The sequence below is a fragment of the Convolutriloba macropyga genome, chromosome 11 (assembly GCF_964194025.1).
Source record: "Convolutriloba macropyga chromosome 11, txConMacr16.3, whole genome shotgun sequence".
Taxonomy (NCBI): Eukaryota; Metazoa; Xenacoelomorpha; order Acoela; family Convolutidae; genus Convolutriloba; species Convolutriloba macropyga.
The window spans coordinates 40,465,579-40,483,452 of record NC_134478.1 but is presented as its reverse complement, the minus strand read 5'-3'; the positions used below and the strand labels follow the sequence as shown (position 1 = coordinate 40,483,452).

General features: G+C 36.4%; 1 protein-coding gene across 1 annotated transcript in view; it reads right to left on the bottom strand.

Annotated features, from left to right (window-relative positions):
* Positions 1-480: 480 nt before the first annotated feature.
* LOC142349127 (lactase/phlorizin hydrolase-like) overlaps positions 481-17,874 on the bottom strand; it is a 134,353-nt gene continuing 116,959 nt past the window's right edge. Inside the window, exons 18-20 of the mRNA XM_075400541.1 lie at positions 6,379-6,543; positions 4,791-5,021; positions 481-833 (exon numbers count right to left, since the gene is read on the bottom strand). Of these exons, the coding sequence (XP_075256656.1) occupies positions 585-833; positions 4,791-5,021; positions 6,379-6,543 (645 nt within the window). The 3' untranslated portion in view covers positions 481-584. The remainder of the gene's footprint in view (positions 834-4,790; positions 5,022-6,378; positions 6,544-17,874) is intronic.

Below are 17,874 nucleotides of genomic sequence, written 5' to 3'. Positions count from 1 at the left end.
TAATCAGAATATAATATATCAGACTTCAATGAAAAGACGAACTTTTTTGGTCCGTCTTTTTACTGTTTTTTGAGACTGCAGATCTACTGCGGCTAATTTCTGGAATCTGTCAGCTATGTTTTGTAATTAACGTACATTTATAATCGTTTATTGCGATAGGAGCAGAGCATTATTAAAAATTTAAAAGGTATGTAATTTTTCTCAAAGTTTGTAGGAACTGTTTTTGCTGTTGATCTTTTCGTACTACCGATTTTTCGTCTGATCAAACAATTTTTGTGACCTTTTGTCATTGAGAAACGGGAGAAAGTGGTGAATTAATCGAAAGCTATCATAGATTCACCGAAACTGATGAGGCGACAAATTCATGGTGTGAACGGCAATTCTGGAGATTTGACTTTGGGAATCCCTTTATGCGGCAATATTTGAAAGCGAACATAAAAGTGCTCGAAATTTCTAACTACGCTCCGAGAAGTAGCAGAATCAAACTATGGTTAATTTGATTCTTTCACATCGCAAATTTAATGAACTGTTTCCATTTAGTTTTTTAATAGCATTTTTAACACAACATGTAAGCAATTTGAGGATCAATTCGCCATTTGATTGTTTTGCAAAGGTTGAAGAACTCCGAATTCCTGCAATCTGTCAATCATTTGTTTGTTATCAAATCCATTGAGGTTGATTATGTTTCTGTATAGAGTGGCACTGTCTCGTGCAGTCCGAGTCCTGTTCTCAGCCGAGTAGTCCACACAGAACAGTCCAAATTTAATCTGGTAACCATTCCCATAGTTGTACGTGTCCATCAAGGCCCAGTGCGAGTATCGAGTAATTGGAATCTAAAGTGAAACTAAGGAAGGATTTTGACATCACCAAGAATCTTTTCTCATGTTTCTGTGACCACAAAAATTGCTTAAAACTATAGAAACTAATATTGTTGAAATAAAAGCGGTTTTGAGAGATTACTTGACATAGAAGGTGTAGCTGAGTAGTAAATGTCACCAAATCGTATCCCGGAGAGATCGGGGATTCGAACCCGATTTTTTGGATGGTTTTTGCACCCCTAGAAGTTTCTCTACCCTATACCCCTTTAAAATACACTGTCCCGATAGTCGTCCGAGAGCAATTGGTCCCACCGTCGCTCTATGTTATTTGAACTTGTAGAAATGGTTTTAAAGCGCAAGTGAAGTTCATCATCATATAAAATATTTATCAAGACTATGTCATGCAAGAGATGTTCATTTTTTTCAAAAAAAAAACAAAGCTTATGCTAAAAAAGATTGAACGTTTATATCACTTCATTTTTAAAACTTACTATATATCGTTAAGAAAACGTCTGAAATCTGCTATCCAGATCAATTTGGTTTCCCATTGTTAATTTCGTAAGTAATTAGGCACTTGGTGAAAAAATGTGAGAAAAATGTTTGATATGGTAAATATTCCATGATTTCGCAAAGCAATGACCGAAAATATTTTATTATTTGCTATATTGGAGCCACCATTAAGTGGAGTGACATCAGTTTTGAATTTTTTCCCCTAAATTTACATTTGGCATAGAAACCAAACAAATGACATCAGTTGTGAGATTTTTTAAGTGAAATTTATAGACTTCTCCGAAACAAAATTTTGGCAGTAAACAGTCATCGTGTCATTGACAATACTGGCATCACATTTGAGGTTGACATGAGAATCAATAATTATGTAATTTTTTTTGAAAAAACCGTTAAGCTAGCAGAATAGCAATGAGATGAGAAAACACAAAAAAAGTGAATTTGGTGGGGGAAAGTTTTTCAGTTTTTCTTTATTATTAATAGCCGCCCTCATCTCAGCCGGCTATTATAGCGCTCCTATTTTTCTTACTTCGTCGAACTTTTTTTCGCTTTACCTTTTTGCCGCTTTTTAATAGCCGCCCTCATCTTCTCAGCCGGCTATTATAGCGCTCCTATTTTTTACAATTCAAAGAATTTGAATTGTATTGGGGCGCTGTCTTTTTTTAAAGATCTGTTCACACATTTTCATGATTTTTGAAGTCAAATTGGAGTAGTGATTTTGGTCACGCCGAAACAGGAAATGGAGCGAAAAAGCGAGTGGTTTTGCGGCGTAAATTTTTTTCGCTCTAATTTTAAAGTAGAGTGCAAAAATGGTGTTTGAACAAAAATTCGGTTTCTCGGTAGTGGTTTTTTGTTCACATGCGGCAATTTCACTCTGATTTTTACTGTTTTTTCGATTTTTTGGATCGGATTTTTTTCTATATGGTTTTCCCAATCCATTCACAGTTCATTCTAGGCCTAGTTTTTTGTTTGAATTTAATTTTCATATCTCGCTAATGGTTTTTTTTGTTCACATGCGGCATTTTGACATTGAATTTTTGTTTCTTTTTTCTTATTTTGATCTGATTTTTTAAAAATGGTTTTCTCAATTCACTCATAGTCCACTCTAGGTCTAGTTGTTCTGTTTAGTCAATGAAAATTCTTTGAATTGTACGTCAGGACTTGTCCTGCCATGTTTTTTTTTAAGATCTGTTCACACATTTCATGATTTTTGAAGTCAAATTGGAGTGGTGATTTTGGTCACGCCGAAACAGGAAATGAAGCGAAAAAGCGAGTGGTTTTGCGGCGTGAATTTTTTCGCTCTAAATTTAAAGTAGAGTGAGAAAACGGTGTTTGAACAAAAATTCGGTTTCTCTGTAGTGGTTTTTTGTTCACATGCGGCAATTTCGCACTGATTTTTACTATTTTTTCGATTTTTTGGAGCGGTTTTTTCTCTAAATAGTTTTTCCAATCCATTCACAGCTCTTTCTGGACCTAGTTTTTTATTAGAAGCAAAATTACATATCTCACTAGTGGTTTTTTGTTCTCCCTAGCAGCATTTTGACACTGATTTTCTGCTTTTTTTTGTTTTTTTCATCTGATTTTTTTAGAAATGGTTTTCCCAATTCACTCATTGTCCGTTCTAGGTCTAGTTGTTTGTTAAGTCAATGAAAATTCCTTGAATTGTACGTCAGGACTTGTCCTGCTATGTTTTTTTTACTTCGTCGAATAAAAAAATGTTTCGCTTTACCTCATTTTGCCGCCTTTTCAACATTTTGCGTGAAATCTTTTTGACTTCTCTAGGCTAGTATCTCTCTTCTCTCATTCTGCTAAAAGTGATTTTCAACATCAGTTGCTCAGCAAAGCAATTCAAAATGAACAGAGTTAGTACAAAATTGGATGTCAGAAATAGAAACGGGAAAAACCCATAAAGCCCAATTTTAGATGCCCACCCACTATTTGAACGTCGTTCCTATAAGTCTTATTTACCATCTCTAATGCTTATTGTTATTGATAGGAGCCCATGTAGCCTCTCTCTAGGAAACAGAAGTATGTTCAACTACGAAATGCCATCAAAATAAATCGGACTTAAAAAATGTTTTTGTGCAAAAATCTTTTTTTTTCAATATCTTCTGTTATTTCAATCCCAATCATGCTTATTGGAATCAACGGCGGCTATTTTCCGGCAATCTGCCGGGTATGTTCCGACATTTTGCGTGAAATCTTTTTGACTTCTCTAGGCTAGTTTCTCTCTTCTATCATTCTGCTCAAAGTCCTTTTAAACAACAGCTGCTTAGCAAAGCAATTCAAAATGAAGAGAGTCAGTATTAAAAAATCAAAGTCAGAAATAGAAACGGGATAAACCCATAAAGCCCATTTTTAGATGCCCGGTACTTGAACTTTGTTCTCATAAGTTTTAGTTACTATCTATAATGCTTATTGGTATTCATATTAGACCCTGTAGCCTCTCACTGAGAGACAGGATGTCATTTCAACTACGAAATGACATCAAAATATATCGCACCTAAAAATGTTTTTGTACAAAAATCAATTTTTGTTGATATTTTCTTTTCTTTTAATCCCAATAGAGTTATGGGAATCAACGGCGGCTATTTTCCGGCAATCTGCCGGGTATGTTTTTGAAATTTTCATCTAAAGAAATATTGGTTTCTGATTTTTGCGAATCATCGCTAGCTTTCCAATTTTCCATTAAGTTAAGAACCCGGAAAGTTTTCCTAAAAGTAAAACAAATTGAACATAACAGGTTCATAGAAACAGTAGTTGCCTAGAAGAAAATTAAGCCGGAGAATCAATGAAGTTCGAATCAATTAATGTTGTGTGTGATTTAATTGCAAAGTTTTTGCTGGGCTGTTGACTTTTTGATCGACTTATATGTCCTCGAGCGTTTGAATTTTGCGTGATGTAACCTTTTCTTCTTTCACACCTGCAAACAGCATATCTTAATTGACCGCAGTTAAGTATTAAAAATCAAATGGAAAACGTGCGCCAATGGTTTCATTTCACGTAATAGTGGTCTATAATAATCTCTCGTGAGTACAGTTGAAGCAACTTGCTGAATTTTCCAGCTGTCTGTCCTTCGAGAGCAATTTGCTGTCTTCATAGGCCTTCCACTCGCTTAGAACCCCTAACTAAGTTCTGATTGGAATGACAAGTCCTGCTTGTCAGGTAGTAAAAATAAAATTGTTTCTAGAGAAAATTTCGGTTTGCATTTTGAAGCCGATCTTGATTCTTCCGAAGAAGAACTTAAAAATACATTTTTTTAACACTTTGATAAATTAGAGTGACAACGACTAAGAATATAATGGAATCGCCAGTAATTTTTTTGTTGCAGACCTTAATTAGTTGGATACAGATTTTTACTGAAACATAAGTTTGCATGAGGTCTATCCTAGCATAAAATGTGTGAAATTTAATTATTTTAAACAAATTATTTAATCATTTGCTTTGAAAGTCATATTTGCCAACCTTATCTTCATATATGCTCCTATGTAATTGGTCCAGGTGTGCAACTAGGTACTTCATTCTGTCAAGGTCAAAAGTGGCATCACATGGTGATTTGGCGGTAGATTGTGCCCCAGCGTACCCGTTCTCTGTGATGAATATTTCGATGGGGTAAATTTGCCCATATGTTTGATTGATCCATTGCAGCACTTTGCGAAAACCCTGTGGGTATGTCCGGTCGAAACTGAGTTGCGTCTAGAACAATTTAAGGATCAGATATCTGTCATCACCCCCCCCCCCCCAAGGGGGGCTAGCAAGAATGAGGACCGACACCGAAATGACCCTCAGAGTATACTATCTCAGGCAGAAATAACTTGATCATACGCCGAAACGACCTCTCATTTCACGGTTTGTTCGTTTGACTTCGCTAGAATCCGCTTTGAATTAGACTGTTCCACGCCACCGTTCGGACTTTCGGAAGCACAAAGATTTTCCGTACTATGTACTTCGAGCACAGAATGCGCAGATGCACTCAAAAATGGCCTGATGTGATGGCATTTCGATCAGAGATGTGAAGGTGTGTTCTTGAATAAAAATTTAACCAGCAGTGTATTGAACATTCAAAAGCATAAATCAGTAGAGTAACTTAAATAAAGCTAAAGCATGTAGCAGAAATGAACAGTAAAGCGAACGCATTTATAAATGGTAAATCGGCACGAGTCTGCTATCGCGTATAGATTGCAACCGTTGGTGGCCTTTTAACGGGTGGGCGAGTAACGAAAATATCCAATATATGGCAATCAAGGAAATCAAATGGAGTTAGATCAAAAAATGCTAATCAAAAATCCTCGCCAAAATTTTTCTTTAGCCTACATTTCAAAAAACAATAATGAATTTTCAGACAAACGTATTGATGATATCAACAATTTTGTTATCCTCTTCGAAATTCATTACAGATCTGTTCCGTCGGTAAATCATGACCCTCCGAAATTTTTACACCGTGTGGGGTTTTCCGTGGGTTTTTTTCCTAGACCCGTCACAATGGTATACATAAATTGCAGTTGATAGTCTCTCGTCTTGTTAAACAGAAGAAATCGTTGTCTCTGAATCATTCCCGGTTGAGTTCTCCGTTAATTATGAGACAAAGCACATTGGGCGAGTCAACTTTTTTTTACACGGAGAAATTTATTGAAAACGAACTAAAGTCTGACCATGCAAGATCTTTGTGTGATCAAAGCTAATTGTTGTTTGGATGGGTTTGGATAAAAACAAGGCAAGAATTAAATGAGCAAAACTTTAAAAACGAGCTGAAGTCTGCTAATGGCTGATGATTGTCTAGATTCTGGTTGGAATATTGACGAGAACCTCAACCTGTGCTATTTTGTTCACACTGAGTGGAATCAAGACTTCTGCTGGGGGAAAGGGGTGTTTTTTCTTACTGCAATGAGAGGCAAGAGAGGGTTAGTTACTTCGGAATGCGCTGCAAAGTGCAAGTTTTTTTGTGTTGACGCGCACTTTTCAACCCACCCTGCTCTAGCTCATTATGGTATTCACAAAAAAAACGTTTTCTGTTACAAATATGTTACTTAAAAGGCCGAGGATTCAAGTATACCTGAATCCATTGGGGTGGAAGGTACGACTGGACAGAGAGGTCACTGAACATGCTGGGTTGCATGCTGTATTCCTGTGACTTGTATATGGACATGTCTGACCCGTAGTAATTATAGGAGAGGAAGTCCAGAGCCCCCATCAACATTCTGCTCTCGTTGTACGTGAACTAAAACCCACAATTAGAAAGTGCATTTGACTAGAGACGTATGTTACCACCCATCATGAGATCGCGGTTTGAAGGAGCTCTTAAATTCCTTCCATTTTGTTGTAAGAGTAAGAGCGTAATTTATTTAGCAGGGGTAAACCGATGGAATAGTAGGTTTGGGCGCCTTTGGTTAGACAAAACAAACGCTTCAGATCCTAATTATGTTCATAAAAATTTCATGCTCGTCATCAATTATTGGTTGATTTGCTTCCATACTGCCTACAAGTATGTTAGTATTTTCTGCGGCTGCAGCGAGTACATAAAATGCTATTGTTATTAGTTATTCACCTGTTCTGCTAAGCTAATTCAATTGTGTCATGTAAGAACATCTTCAATCAGTTGGGAGCCAAATTCCTAAGTTTGGATTTGCACCTCAACTCCATTTCGGCAATTTGATAAGATATTAAAGCATCCACTTCAAAATTTATTCACCAGATGGCGCATTTTGGAATATGAGATTCGAGCATATTTGCTGGAATCTCATATTTCAAAATGCGCTATCTGATGAATAATTTTTGAAGTCGATGCTTTGATATAAGATATCTTATCAAGTCACCCCTCTGCATTAAACTTTTGCGATAGAAGCGCAAATTCTCGAACAACTACAGAGACTGCAGCGTTGAAAGATTCAAGATGACATTGATGGCGAAACAAATGTCTTTGCTGATAAGTTGATGAAGACACCAACTACAACAGAGGATCTGTCACCAGAAACAGTTCATCTAGAGGTGATCGCCAAGTAAAACAATCAAGAAGAGCGTAAATGACAAATGAAAATGCCCAATAGAAAGCTTCATGGAAGAAAAATAATCAAAAACCTCAAGCGCTGCCCAGGTTGAGGTGTGCACTCGAAATCGTCCTGGTCCGGACCATTGCGAGCGCAACTCAGTCTGATTAGAAGTGGAATCGAGTGCAGGAACGCACAAACCATCGAGTGCAGAGAAACTGTCGGGTGCGCTTGAGTCTGATCAGGGGCCCTTTCGGTCTTGGACGGTCTGAAAAAGGGCCCTTTCGGTCAGAGATGGTCTGATCAGGGGCACTATGGGTCTGGGACGGTCTGGACTAGGACAATTTCGAGCGCACACCTCAACCTGGGTGGAACATTGTGTTGATAAATATTATAAATTGTGTGCGACTGCTAAATCTTTTTAATCTACATCTGGGCGCGCTAGGATGACAAATGTCAATCGCAAAGATTTGCAAGGCAAAACGGGCGAGCTGCAAAAAAGTTTTTGGCTGCTGCGTTCTTCAAGTAAATTAAAATCGCCATTTGAGAGCAATTTGTACAGGTTTGGAACTTCAAAAAGGTTCAAACGACTGCAATCTTGTGGCAAAGAAAGATGCCTGCTTTGTAAATTTGCTAGACGTTTTTAAAAAACGTGCAAAGGAACTGTCCTATTAAAATAAGAAAATGCAAACACCATTAGCAATAAATAGCCTATTCCTAATCAAAAGTATCTGGTGTGCTCGAACAAATGTATTTCTAATGACATGCAACGCATAGACGATGCAAATCTATCAGATTACAGACTTGAATTATGAACCGCTGAAACAAGGCTGTGTATGATGTAACTTGTGCATGACTTGTCTCCTGAGCAACGGAAACTTGTCATTACGAAATACGTCGTTTGGTTTCAGTAGTTAAAGAGCACGTGCCATTCTACTCTAAATCATTATGTAAAAATTTTGAGCATGCGTCTTAGAGGTGCAAATCATACGCACTTACAAAGTTAAGGTGCGCATAAAACGGAAAAGATCCAAATTTATAAGTAAGGTTGCAACTCAAATGAGGAAATTCAAATACGGTTGGAATCTTCAAATGTATACATCTCTTGGTTAAATGGGTTTGTTGGAAGGTTGAGAGCGAGAGTGAACAACCTAAAGTACATTGTGCATAAACTCTACTTGTTCAACGTATACTTGTCTAAAGAAATGAAACCTTGAGGAGCAAGAAAGAAAATGAGGATGGATAATAAAAGATACCCAAGTTCGAAAACTTAAGACCAGTTGGTGTAATAGCACAATAGGCTTGCAATAAGAGATACTGGTTCTGATCCACTACTGGTCAGTTTTCAGAGTAGTTGCTCCTGCTTTCAATTCCTAACAGGTTATGGGCCTTGTGATACCTGAGTACATTGTACATTCAAATTATTTATTTGGTGCAGTAAATTTTCATATGATGTTTTTATTTAGTTCATTTCATTCGCCCTTCAATTCTTATTTCATTCCAGTTCAGACCTAATGTCTCAAGTTAATTTTATTTCATTTATCTTTGGTTTCCCGCTTCGTGATCAGACATGTCTGATCACACGTTCATGCCTTGTTGGTAAGTACTTGAAGTTGTACTTTCACTTTCCTAATTCAAAATCAGTTGCTCTTCTCTCTTTGCAAACTGGCGCTGCAAGTTAAAGCAAAAGGTTTAGGTTCCCATTTCACTCCGCGAATGACAATTCTAATAGTATTCAGCTAACGCGCATCGCAAGTCGTTACAGAAACCTAATAGCGTACGACATGGCGCAGTCAGCAAACAAGTGTACACCGCCCGGGATAGATGCATTTGGGACAAGCCGACACCTGACCTTCCTCTTTGTTGGGAAAAATGGAGAGTACAGTATAAGTTGGCGCTACTCGTAAAAGAGAATATCATTCTCGACACTCTGCTTGGACCAAAACCTGAGATGGTGGACCTCCCGCTGGAACCTATATATGAAGAGACAATAGTTGGCTCTTCGGTACAATCCGAGAGAGAAAAAATGCCCGCAACGCTCAGCAAAAAACGAATTGGCAGAACAAAAGTCAAGGATTTATTGAAATCGGCATCATGTGCAGGGACAAGCCATGACCACTCGCGGAACGGAAAACGGTCGTCCTCCTCTAGCATCGGGGTGGGACGAAGACAGACACTGAATTGCAAAAACCCGCGTATAATGATTGATACTTTGTCCACAGCGGAATTTTGGAAGATTGTATAGGCTGCTTTCATATGACCCCGGAGCATCGATTATTTCAAAAATTCATATGGCCCATCGAACATTTCAAAAATTACCTATACGGCAAACATTTTACGGTAATTACAGACCACAGAATCCTTCTCTATATCGAAAGAAAATTGTTCCAATAAGTCGTACAATAGTTGTTTAACCCGTTGGATAGATAGATTAAAACCCTTTCAATTTGATTTCGAGCATTTGCCAACGGCGAAAAAGGGATTGGTGGTCTACATTTTACGTGATCCAAACCAATTTGAACCTACAACTAATGCGATTAATTTAATTGGCACACTTGTCACCCGTGTACATAATGATGATTATTTTTTATCCCCCGCAACGCGAAATTCATTTACAAATACAAGCTGTAAATTAAACAATCTAAAATATGCATACCCCGCGTCGCAAATACCAATTAACACTCCACTTGCTAAGCGAAACTTAGTTCAGTCTAACCAATCTCTCTAAAATCTGAATGAAAAAAATTTCCCGAGACGCTATACTAAATTCAATAAACCTAATTTCCCGCCAATTAGGAGGCATTCAGAAAATTTCTCTGAAAGTCACTACCCAAAAAAAATCAGTGTTTTTTGCCGCAAATCACTCTCGAATTAAGTCGCACAATTCTTCTTCAAAATTTGCGTCACAATTTAAAAGATATTCTGATATTAACCACATCACTTCAATTACAATTAAAATGCCTTCTAAAAAACGAATTACACGAGTTCGATTCAACGACTCCTCACGCCCCGCGAATCCACCCTACACTCCTACAAGCTCATCTGGCGTTGCAAATCAACCTCTAAATTACCCAACTGCTACTCGCACCGCGAATCCGCCTCCCATTATAACAACCACAAATTCCCCAGCACTATCATCAAATATTAGTACTCTCCTAACACCCAGCCGCCAAACTCCTACATTCAACAATATAACGAACAAGATTTTCAGTAAATCATTGATCGCAGCCCTTACTAGCAAAGCCTCCTTAAAGAGGTCAGTGATTGTATTTTAACAAACAACTAAAGTCGTCTAAAAGAACTTAACCCCTATATTCACTCATACTGGCGAGACCTCCTTGTTCGCTCCTGCTGCGTCTGTATAGACGAGAAAGTCGCTATACCCAACTTCCTCCGTGAAACCCTAATAGACGCGATACACGCGAGCCTTAAGTCTTAAGTCTGCAATTCCCGCTAAGCAATTTTGACTTTACATATCTTGCGCTGAATTGAATCAGGAAACTCAAATTGATTTTGGAGGACCAGTTTTCGACGAAAAGGGTAACGAAGTATATTTCTTAGCCGCTGCGGTTAAGTATATTTCTTAGCCGCCATCGCTTCTCTAAATATCTCACTGCATGTATATACGAAAAAGCTAATGGACCAAACGTTTCAAAATTTTTGGACATGTGCATTGAAAATCATGGAATCCCCCGTTCTATTCGACTGGATCCAGCAAAATGTTTGGTTGGAAATCAGGTAGAGACGTACTGCAATAAAAATAATATTGAAATTTTTGAATTTCTTGTTAACGACCATCGTGCTATTGGTTTGGTAGAAAGACAAATTCAAACGATTGAGAATAGAGTGCTTGTATCAAAAAGGAAAAATCGTCTAATAACGCAATTCATGTAAAGCATGCATTAAAGATCATTATTCACCAATTGCGAAAATGTAAACAAAAAGCAACAAAGATTTCGCCCTTTCGAACCACATTTTAGCCGGAAACCTAATACCCCGCTGAGCGTAATCTCTACTAAACCTGAACTATCTATTCTCTCAGACGAGAACATTGTAAACCACTATTTACATGAAGACACAACCACTATTTAGATGAAGACACAGTCACACATGAGGACATTCTTCCTGACGAGAAGTGGCTCGATGAGTACAGGAGCGGTATCGAAGTTGAGTTGGGAATGACTCAACGCGGGAGGCTAGCCAAAGAGAAAGAGGGAGCACGGACGGCGAGTCTAGGTTCCTCTGCTCTAGTGTCTGCAGGCGGATCCCACTCACAGTAAGAGCAGTACAGCTTAAATTGGCCCGCAAGATTCATGGCAAACAACGCTCCAAAAAGAATCTGGAGTGCCTGTTTGAAGTTCTTACCCCACGCTCCAACAGCTTAAAAATGAGCCCCACAACTCCCACGATAAATGAGCCAGGAACAGCTATAGTCACTGTACGAAACAGTGATATAGTTTAATTCGGTACTTTTCAGGAGAGACAAACTCTATTAAAAGTCTACGCAGTCCGACGTGGGCCGCGAATCTGCATGAAGCTGCTGGAGGAGCAGATCCAGAGTCACATCCAGCAATTTACCAGGAAACTCAAGGGTGATAAGAAGATGAAACACCGCAGGCGAGAACCAGGTAGTGGGTATTCATCTTCTCGTTCGAATATTTCACGCGCGATGCGAGGGCACATAACAAAAATTCTCCCGCAATCCGAAACCAACGTAACGAGGAACAAGCAGCTTCACCTAGCGAACTCATACTAACGACGCAATCAGCATCGTCCTCAGCATTACAACAAGTTGTATCCGCAGCCTCTTCATCACAGGCCAAATGTACATCGGACAGGAACCGCCGTAGCCCTTCACATTACGGCTTTGATAATTCTTCATCCGACTCGACCATCACAGTACCACCACAACGCCCACGCCGAGCGGGAGATGTCGAAAACCTCCAGCCCCCCCACCTGCTTCGATTGTGGAGACAGTCTAGACTCCTGCGACTCAACAACCGGAGAAGACAAACAATTCTCCAGTTATTGGTGAAATATCACCCCGGTCCTCGTGTTCGCCCCTTAATCGACCAACAGACTCCAATTTTAGATGACGACGTGAGGTCGATAACAGTATTCGAAGCCGAGAATCTAGAGCGCGACGATTGAATTTTATGCAGATCATAAAACTCTCAAACTCATAAATTAGTATTATTTTGTTTTTAGGTATGATAACCAGTACATATATTGTTATTTTTTTATCCGGAGACCAATTTTTAATTTTTAAATATTGTTATTAGTATTATCCAGAAAGAAAAAATTGTGCAATGAGTACAATTTTTCTGTTTCACATCAAGGCGTATGTGATACCTGAGTACATTGTACATTCAATTTATTTATTTGGTGCAGTAAATTTTTATATGATGTATCTATTTTGTTCTTTTCATTTGCACTTCAATTCTCATTTCGTTCCTGTTCATACATCATGTCTCAAGTTAATTTTATTTCATTTAGCTTTGGTTTCCCGCCTCGTGATCAGATATGTCTGATCACACGTTCATGCCTTGTTTGTAAGTACTTGAAGTTAACACTTCACTTTCCTAATTCAAATTCAGTTGCGCTTCTCTCTTTGCAAACTCGCGCCGCAAGTTAAAGCAAAAGGATTAAGTTCCCATTTCACTCCGCGAATCACAATTCTAATAGTACTCAGCTAACGCGCATCGCCCTTGCCTACCGAAACTTAATAGCGTACGACAGTCAGAGCCCAGCCCTGAAATTAACCGCAGAAACGAGACAAGGTAGATAGAAACTGTCAAATCGGTGATGCGCCAATTAAGGGGGAGTGTTAAAAGGTTGAGAGAGAATAGCCTAATGTAAGCTGTGCATAAGAAAAGCTTGACATAACTTGACAAGGTCTCTACTTGTTCAGTCTATGCTTGGCTAGCGCCAGAGAAATTGAGCTTTGAGGAGCAAGAAGGAACATTGAAGAGAATTGGTTATAGGAGATTCCAAAAAACGATAGCTCAAAAAAGCTTGCTACTAAAAGATGCTGGTCATATCCAGTACTCTTCCATTTTCACAGTCGTTGCGACTGCTTAGACCCCCTAAAATGTTAATGCTGGTCATCTGTTATAGTGACCCATATTTTTAATCGGATAAAAATCTCATCGAATCAAGATTCAGCTATTCGCTTGGTCCCGGAACCTACACACCACTTCCCGAAAAATGTACATTGGGATTTTTGTGTTCTAGATTTGTTTAACGGTAAGCTAAGATTTCAACTTTTACGCTTTATATTTCATCAAAAAAATACTGCACGTGAAAATTCCGATAGAGGTACATGAGAATATTTATAAATGAAAAGCCATACTTGATATGAATGATAATTTTAATGAATGAATAATAAATGAATAATAATTTTAATGGAAAATTATATAGATTAGTCTTCGGTACAAAGAATGAGATTACTAATGATTATTAGAATGAAACATAATCACTCTGTATAATTAACACTGAGTTCAACATTCTATAACAAAACCAGTCATTAAAAAGCACATATAAAATGCAAGACATTTTAGTACAACTGCTAACAAGTTGAATTAAACATAAAGGCTGTCATTTTTTACAACCAGGGATTTGAAATTAGCTTACAAGTCTTCTGACCGTGGATTCGACAGAAGTAAACATTTTAAAATCTGGATCCTGTGGCCTAAAAATTTACAAAAGCAAAAGCTTATACGTTCACGCAATCACAAAAACTTAAGTTTTGCGGTATCTTTTTTGTTTAGAAATTCAATCAAAATAAACAAGACGTTATTTCTTAACTTTGGGTTTGTTGAGGTACAGCAATGCAATAATCTTAGTTTCAAGCAGCCAAATTCAATTCTCTGAAGAAAATTTTTTTGACAGATTGAGTTTTTGAAGAGGGCTGTTGATCCAAAACAAACATTACGGCTCGTGGGAGACTGTGCGTAGCTCAGAATGTTCTAACATACTTCAATTTTGTTCTCTGTTCTGAGAGGAAAAAATTTTTTGAATTTTTTTTGAGCTGCATTGATTAATTGAAAAGTTTAATATCAAAACTTAACGTTTCAACTTCATTTTGCGATGAATTACCCAGATTTTGAACTACATGGATAGTATTTCAGTAAGAAATACACTTTGCAACATAAAGATAGTCTTCTCAGAAAGTTGAAGTTCGGCAGGCTCAACAAATCACAGAGAAACTTTTTTAAACAAACACAGACAGTAGTGTGCAAAAAGAAATTGGCGCGATAAGTTTACGCCTTTAACGTAGCAAACTATAAGTAAGACTGCTTCTTCCCTTCTTTTTTTTCTTTTAAAATTTGCCCAGCTGATTAAATCTTTATGAATAAGTTAGATTCAAGATTTGACGGAACAGTGTTCCGAAGAATTTAAACTGAATTGTTTTATATCCTAACAATTTCTAATTGTATATATTTTAAGTATTACAAAACAAAATAATTTATTCAAAGTTTACATGACAAATCTAAGAAAAGAAAACGAATTTAGTTTTTTTGACATTTTTCTTAGAACTATTGATTTTTTAATTGCTTTTCTTGTTTTATCTTCCCAAATCTAGAATCAAGATAGCCAAATAGTAGTCATAGAGAATACTTAATTTAACTGAGGACTTGCAATATGCTGTGTGTTGGCGGCATTTTAAGAAAAAAATTCTTCACCTAAAAAAGTTGAATGTTGCCGTAAAGACTTATAAAATACTCCAATAGAATTTCCTTTCAATTAAATTGCCAACTAAATCAAGACCACTTGAAAGTAGCAGTTATCGTAACCAATTTAAATCTGATGCCCGGGGAAGCAGGTTGAAAACGAAATTTTTTGGTTTTTTTCCAAACACAGACAGTAGTGTGCAAAAAGAAATTGGCGCGATAAGTTTACACCTTTAACGTAGCAAACTATAAGTAAGACTGCTTCTTCCCTTCTTTTTTTCTTTTAAAATTTGCCCAGCTGATTAAATCTTTATGAATAAGTTAGATTCAAGATTTGACGGAACAGTGTTCCGAAGAATTTAAAATGAAAAAATGAATTGTTTTATATCCTAACAATTTCTAATTGTATATATTTTAAGTATTACAAAACAAAATAATCTATTCAAAGTTTACATGACAAATCTAAGAAAAGAACGAATTTAGTTTTTTTGACATTTTTCTTAGAACTATTGATTTTTTAATTGCTTTTCTTGTTTTATCTTCCCAAATCTAGAATCAAGATAGCCAAATAGTAGTCATAGAGAATATTTAATTTAACTGAGGACTTGCAATATGCTGTGTGTTGGCGGCATTTTAAGAAAAAAATTCTTCACCTAAAAAAAGTTGAATGTTGCCGTAAAGACTTATAAAATACTCCAATAGAATTTCCTTTCAATTAAATTGCCAACTAAATCAAGACCACTTGAAAGTAGCAGTTATCGTAACCAATTTAAATCTGATGCCCGGGGAAGCAGGTTGAAAACGAAATTTTTTGGTTTTTTTCCAAACACAGACAGTAGTGTGCAAAAAGAAATTGGCGCGATAAGTTTACACCTTTAACGTAGCAAACTATAAGTAAGACTGCTTCTTCCCTTCTTTTTTTCTTTTAAAATTTGCCCAGCTGATTAAATCTTTATGAATAAGTTAGATTCAAGATTTGACGGAACAGTGTTCCGAAGAATTTAAACTGAATTGTTTTATATCCTAACAATTTCTAATTGTATATATTTTAAGTATTACAAAACAAAATAATTTATTCAAAGTTTACATGACAAATCTAAGAAAAGAAAACGAATTTAGTTTTTTTGACATTTTTCTTAGAACTATTGATTTTTTAATTGCTTTTCTTGTTTTATCTTCCCAAATCTAGAATCAAGATAGCCAAATAGTAGTCATAGAGAATACTTAATTTAACTGAGGACTTGCAATATGCTGTGTGTTGGCGGCATTTTAAGAAAAAAATTCTTCACCTAAAAAAGTTGAATGTTGCCGTAAAGACTTATAAAATACTCCAATAGAATTTCCTTTCAATTAAATTGCCAACTAAATCAAGACCACTTGAAAGTAGCAGTTATCGTAACCAATTTAAATCTGATGCCCGGGGAAGCAGGTTGAAAACGAAATTTTTTGGTTTTTTTCCAAACACAGACAGTAGTGTGCAAAAAGAAATTGGCGCGATAAGTTTACACCTTTAACGTAGCAAACTATAAGTAAGACTGCTTCTTCCCTTCTTTTTTTCTTTTAAAATTTGCCCAGCTGATTAAATCTTTATGAATAAGTTAGATTCAAGATTTGACGGAACAGTGTTCCGAAGAATTTAAAATGAAAAAATGAATTGTTTTATATCCTAACAATTTCTAATTGTATATATTTTAAGTATTACAAAACAAAATAATCTATTCAAAGTTTACATGACAAATCTAAGAAAAGAACGAATTTAGTTTTTTTGACATTTTTCTTAGAACTATTGATTTTTTAATTGCTTTTCTTGTTTTATCTTCCCAAATCTAGAATCAAGATAGCCAAATAGTAGTCATAGAGAATATTTAATTTAACTGAGGACTTGCAATATGCTGTGTGTTGGCGGCATTTTAAGAAAAAAATTCTTCACCTAAAAAAGTTGAATGTTGCCGTAAAGACTTATAAAATACTCCAATAGAATTTCCTTTCAATTAAATTGCCAACTAAATCAAGACCACTTGAAAGTAGCAGTTATCGTAACCAATTTAAATCTGATGCCCGGGGAAGCAGGTTGAAAACGAAATTTTTTGGTTTTTTTCCAAACACAGACAGTAGTGTGCAAAAAGAAATTGGCGCGATAAGTTTACACCTTTAACGTAGCAAACTATAAGTAAGACTGCTTCTTCCCTTCTTTTTTTCTTTTAAAATTTGCCCAGCTGATTAAATCTTTATGAATAAGTTAGATTCAAGATTTGACGGAACAGTGTTCCGAAGAATTTAAACTGAATTGTTTTATATCCTAACAATTTCTAATTGTATATATTTTAAGTATTACAAAACAAAATAATTTATTCAAAGTTTACATGACAAATCTAAGAAAAGAAAACGAATTTAGTTTTTTTGACATTTTTCTTAGAACTATTGATTTTTTAATTGCTTTTCTTGTTTTATCTTCCCAAATCTAGAATCAAGATAGCCAAATAGTAGTCATAGAGAATACTTAATTTAACTGAGGACTTGCAATATGCTGTGTGTTGGCGGCATTTTAAGAAAAAAATTCTTCACCTAAAAAAGTTGAATGTTGCCGTAAAGACTTATAAAATACTCCAATAGAATTTCCTTTCAATTAAATTGCCAACTAAATCAAGACCACTTGAAAGTAGCAGTTATCGTAACCAATTTAAATCTGATGCCCGGGGAAGCAGGTTGAAAACGAAATTTTTTGGTTTTTTTCCAAACACAGACAGTAGTGTGCAAAAAGAAATTGGCGCGATAAGTTTACACCTTTAACGTAGCAAACTATAAGTAAGACTGCTTCTTCCCTTCTTTTTTTCTTTTAAAATTTGCCCAGCTGATTAAATCTTTATGAATAAGTTAGATTCAAGATTTGAC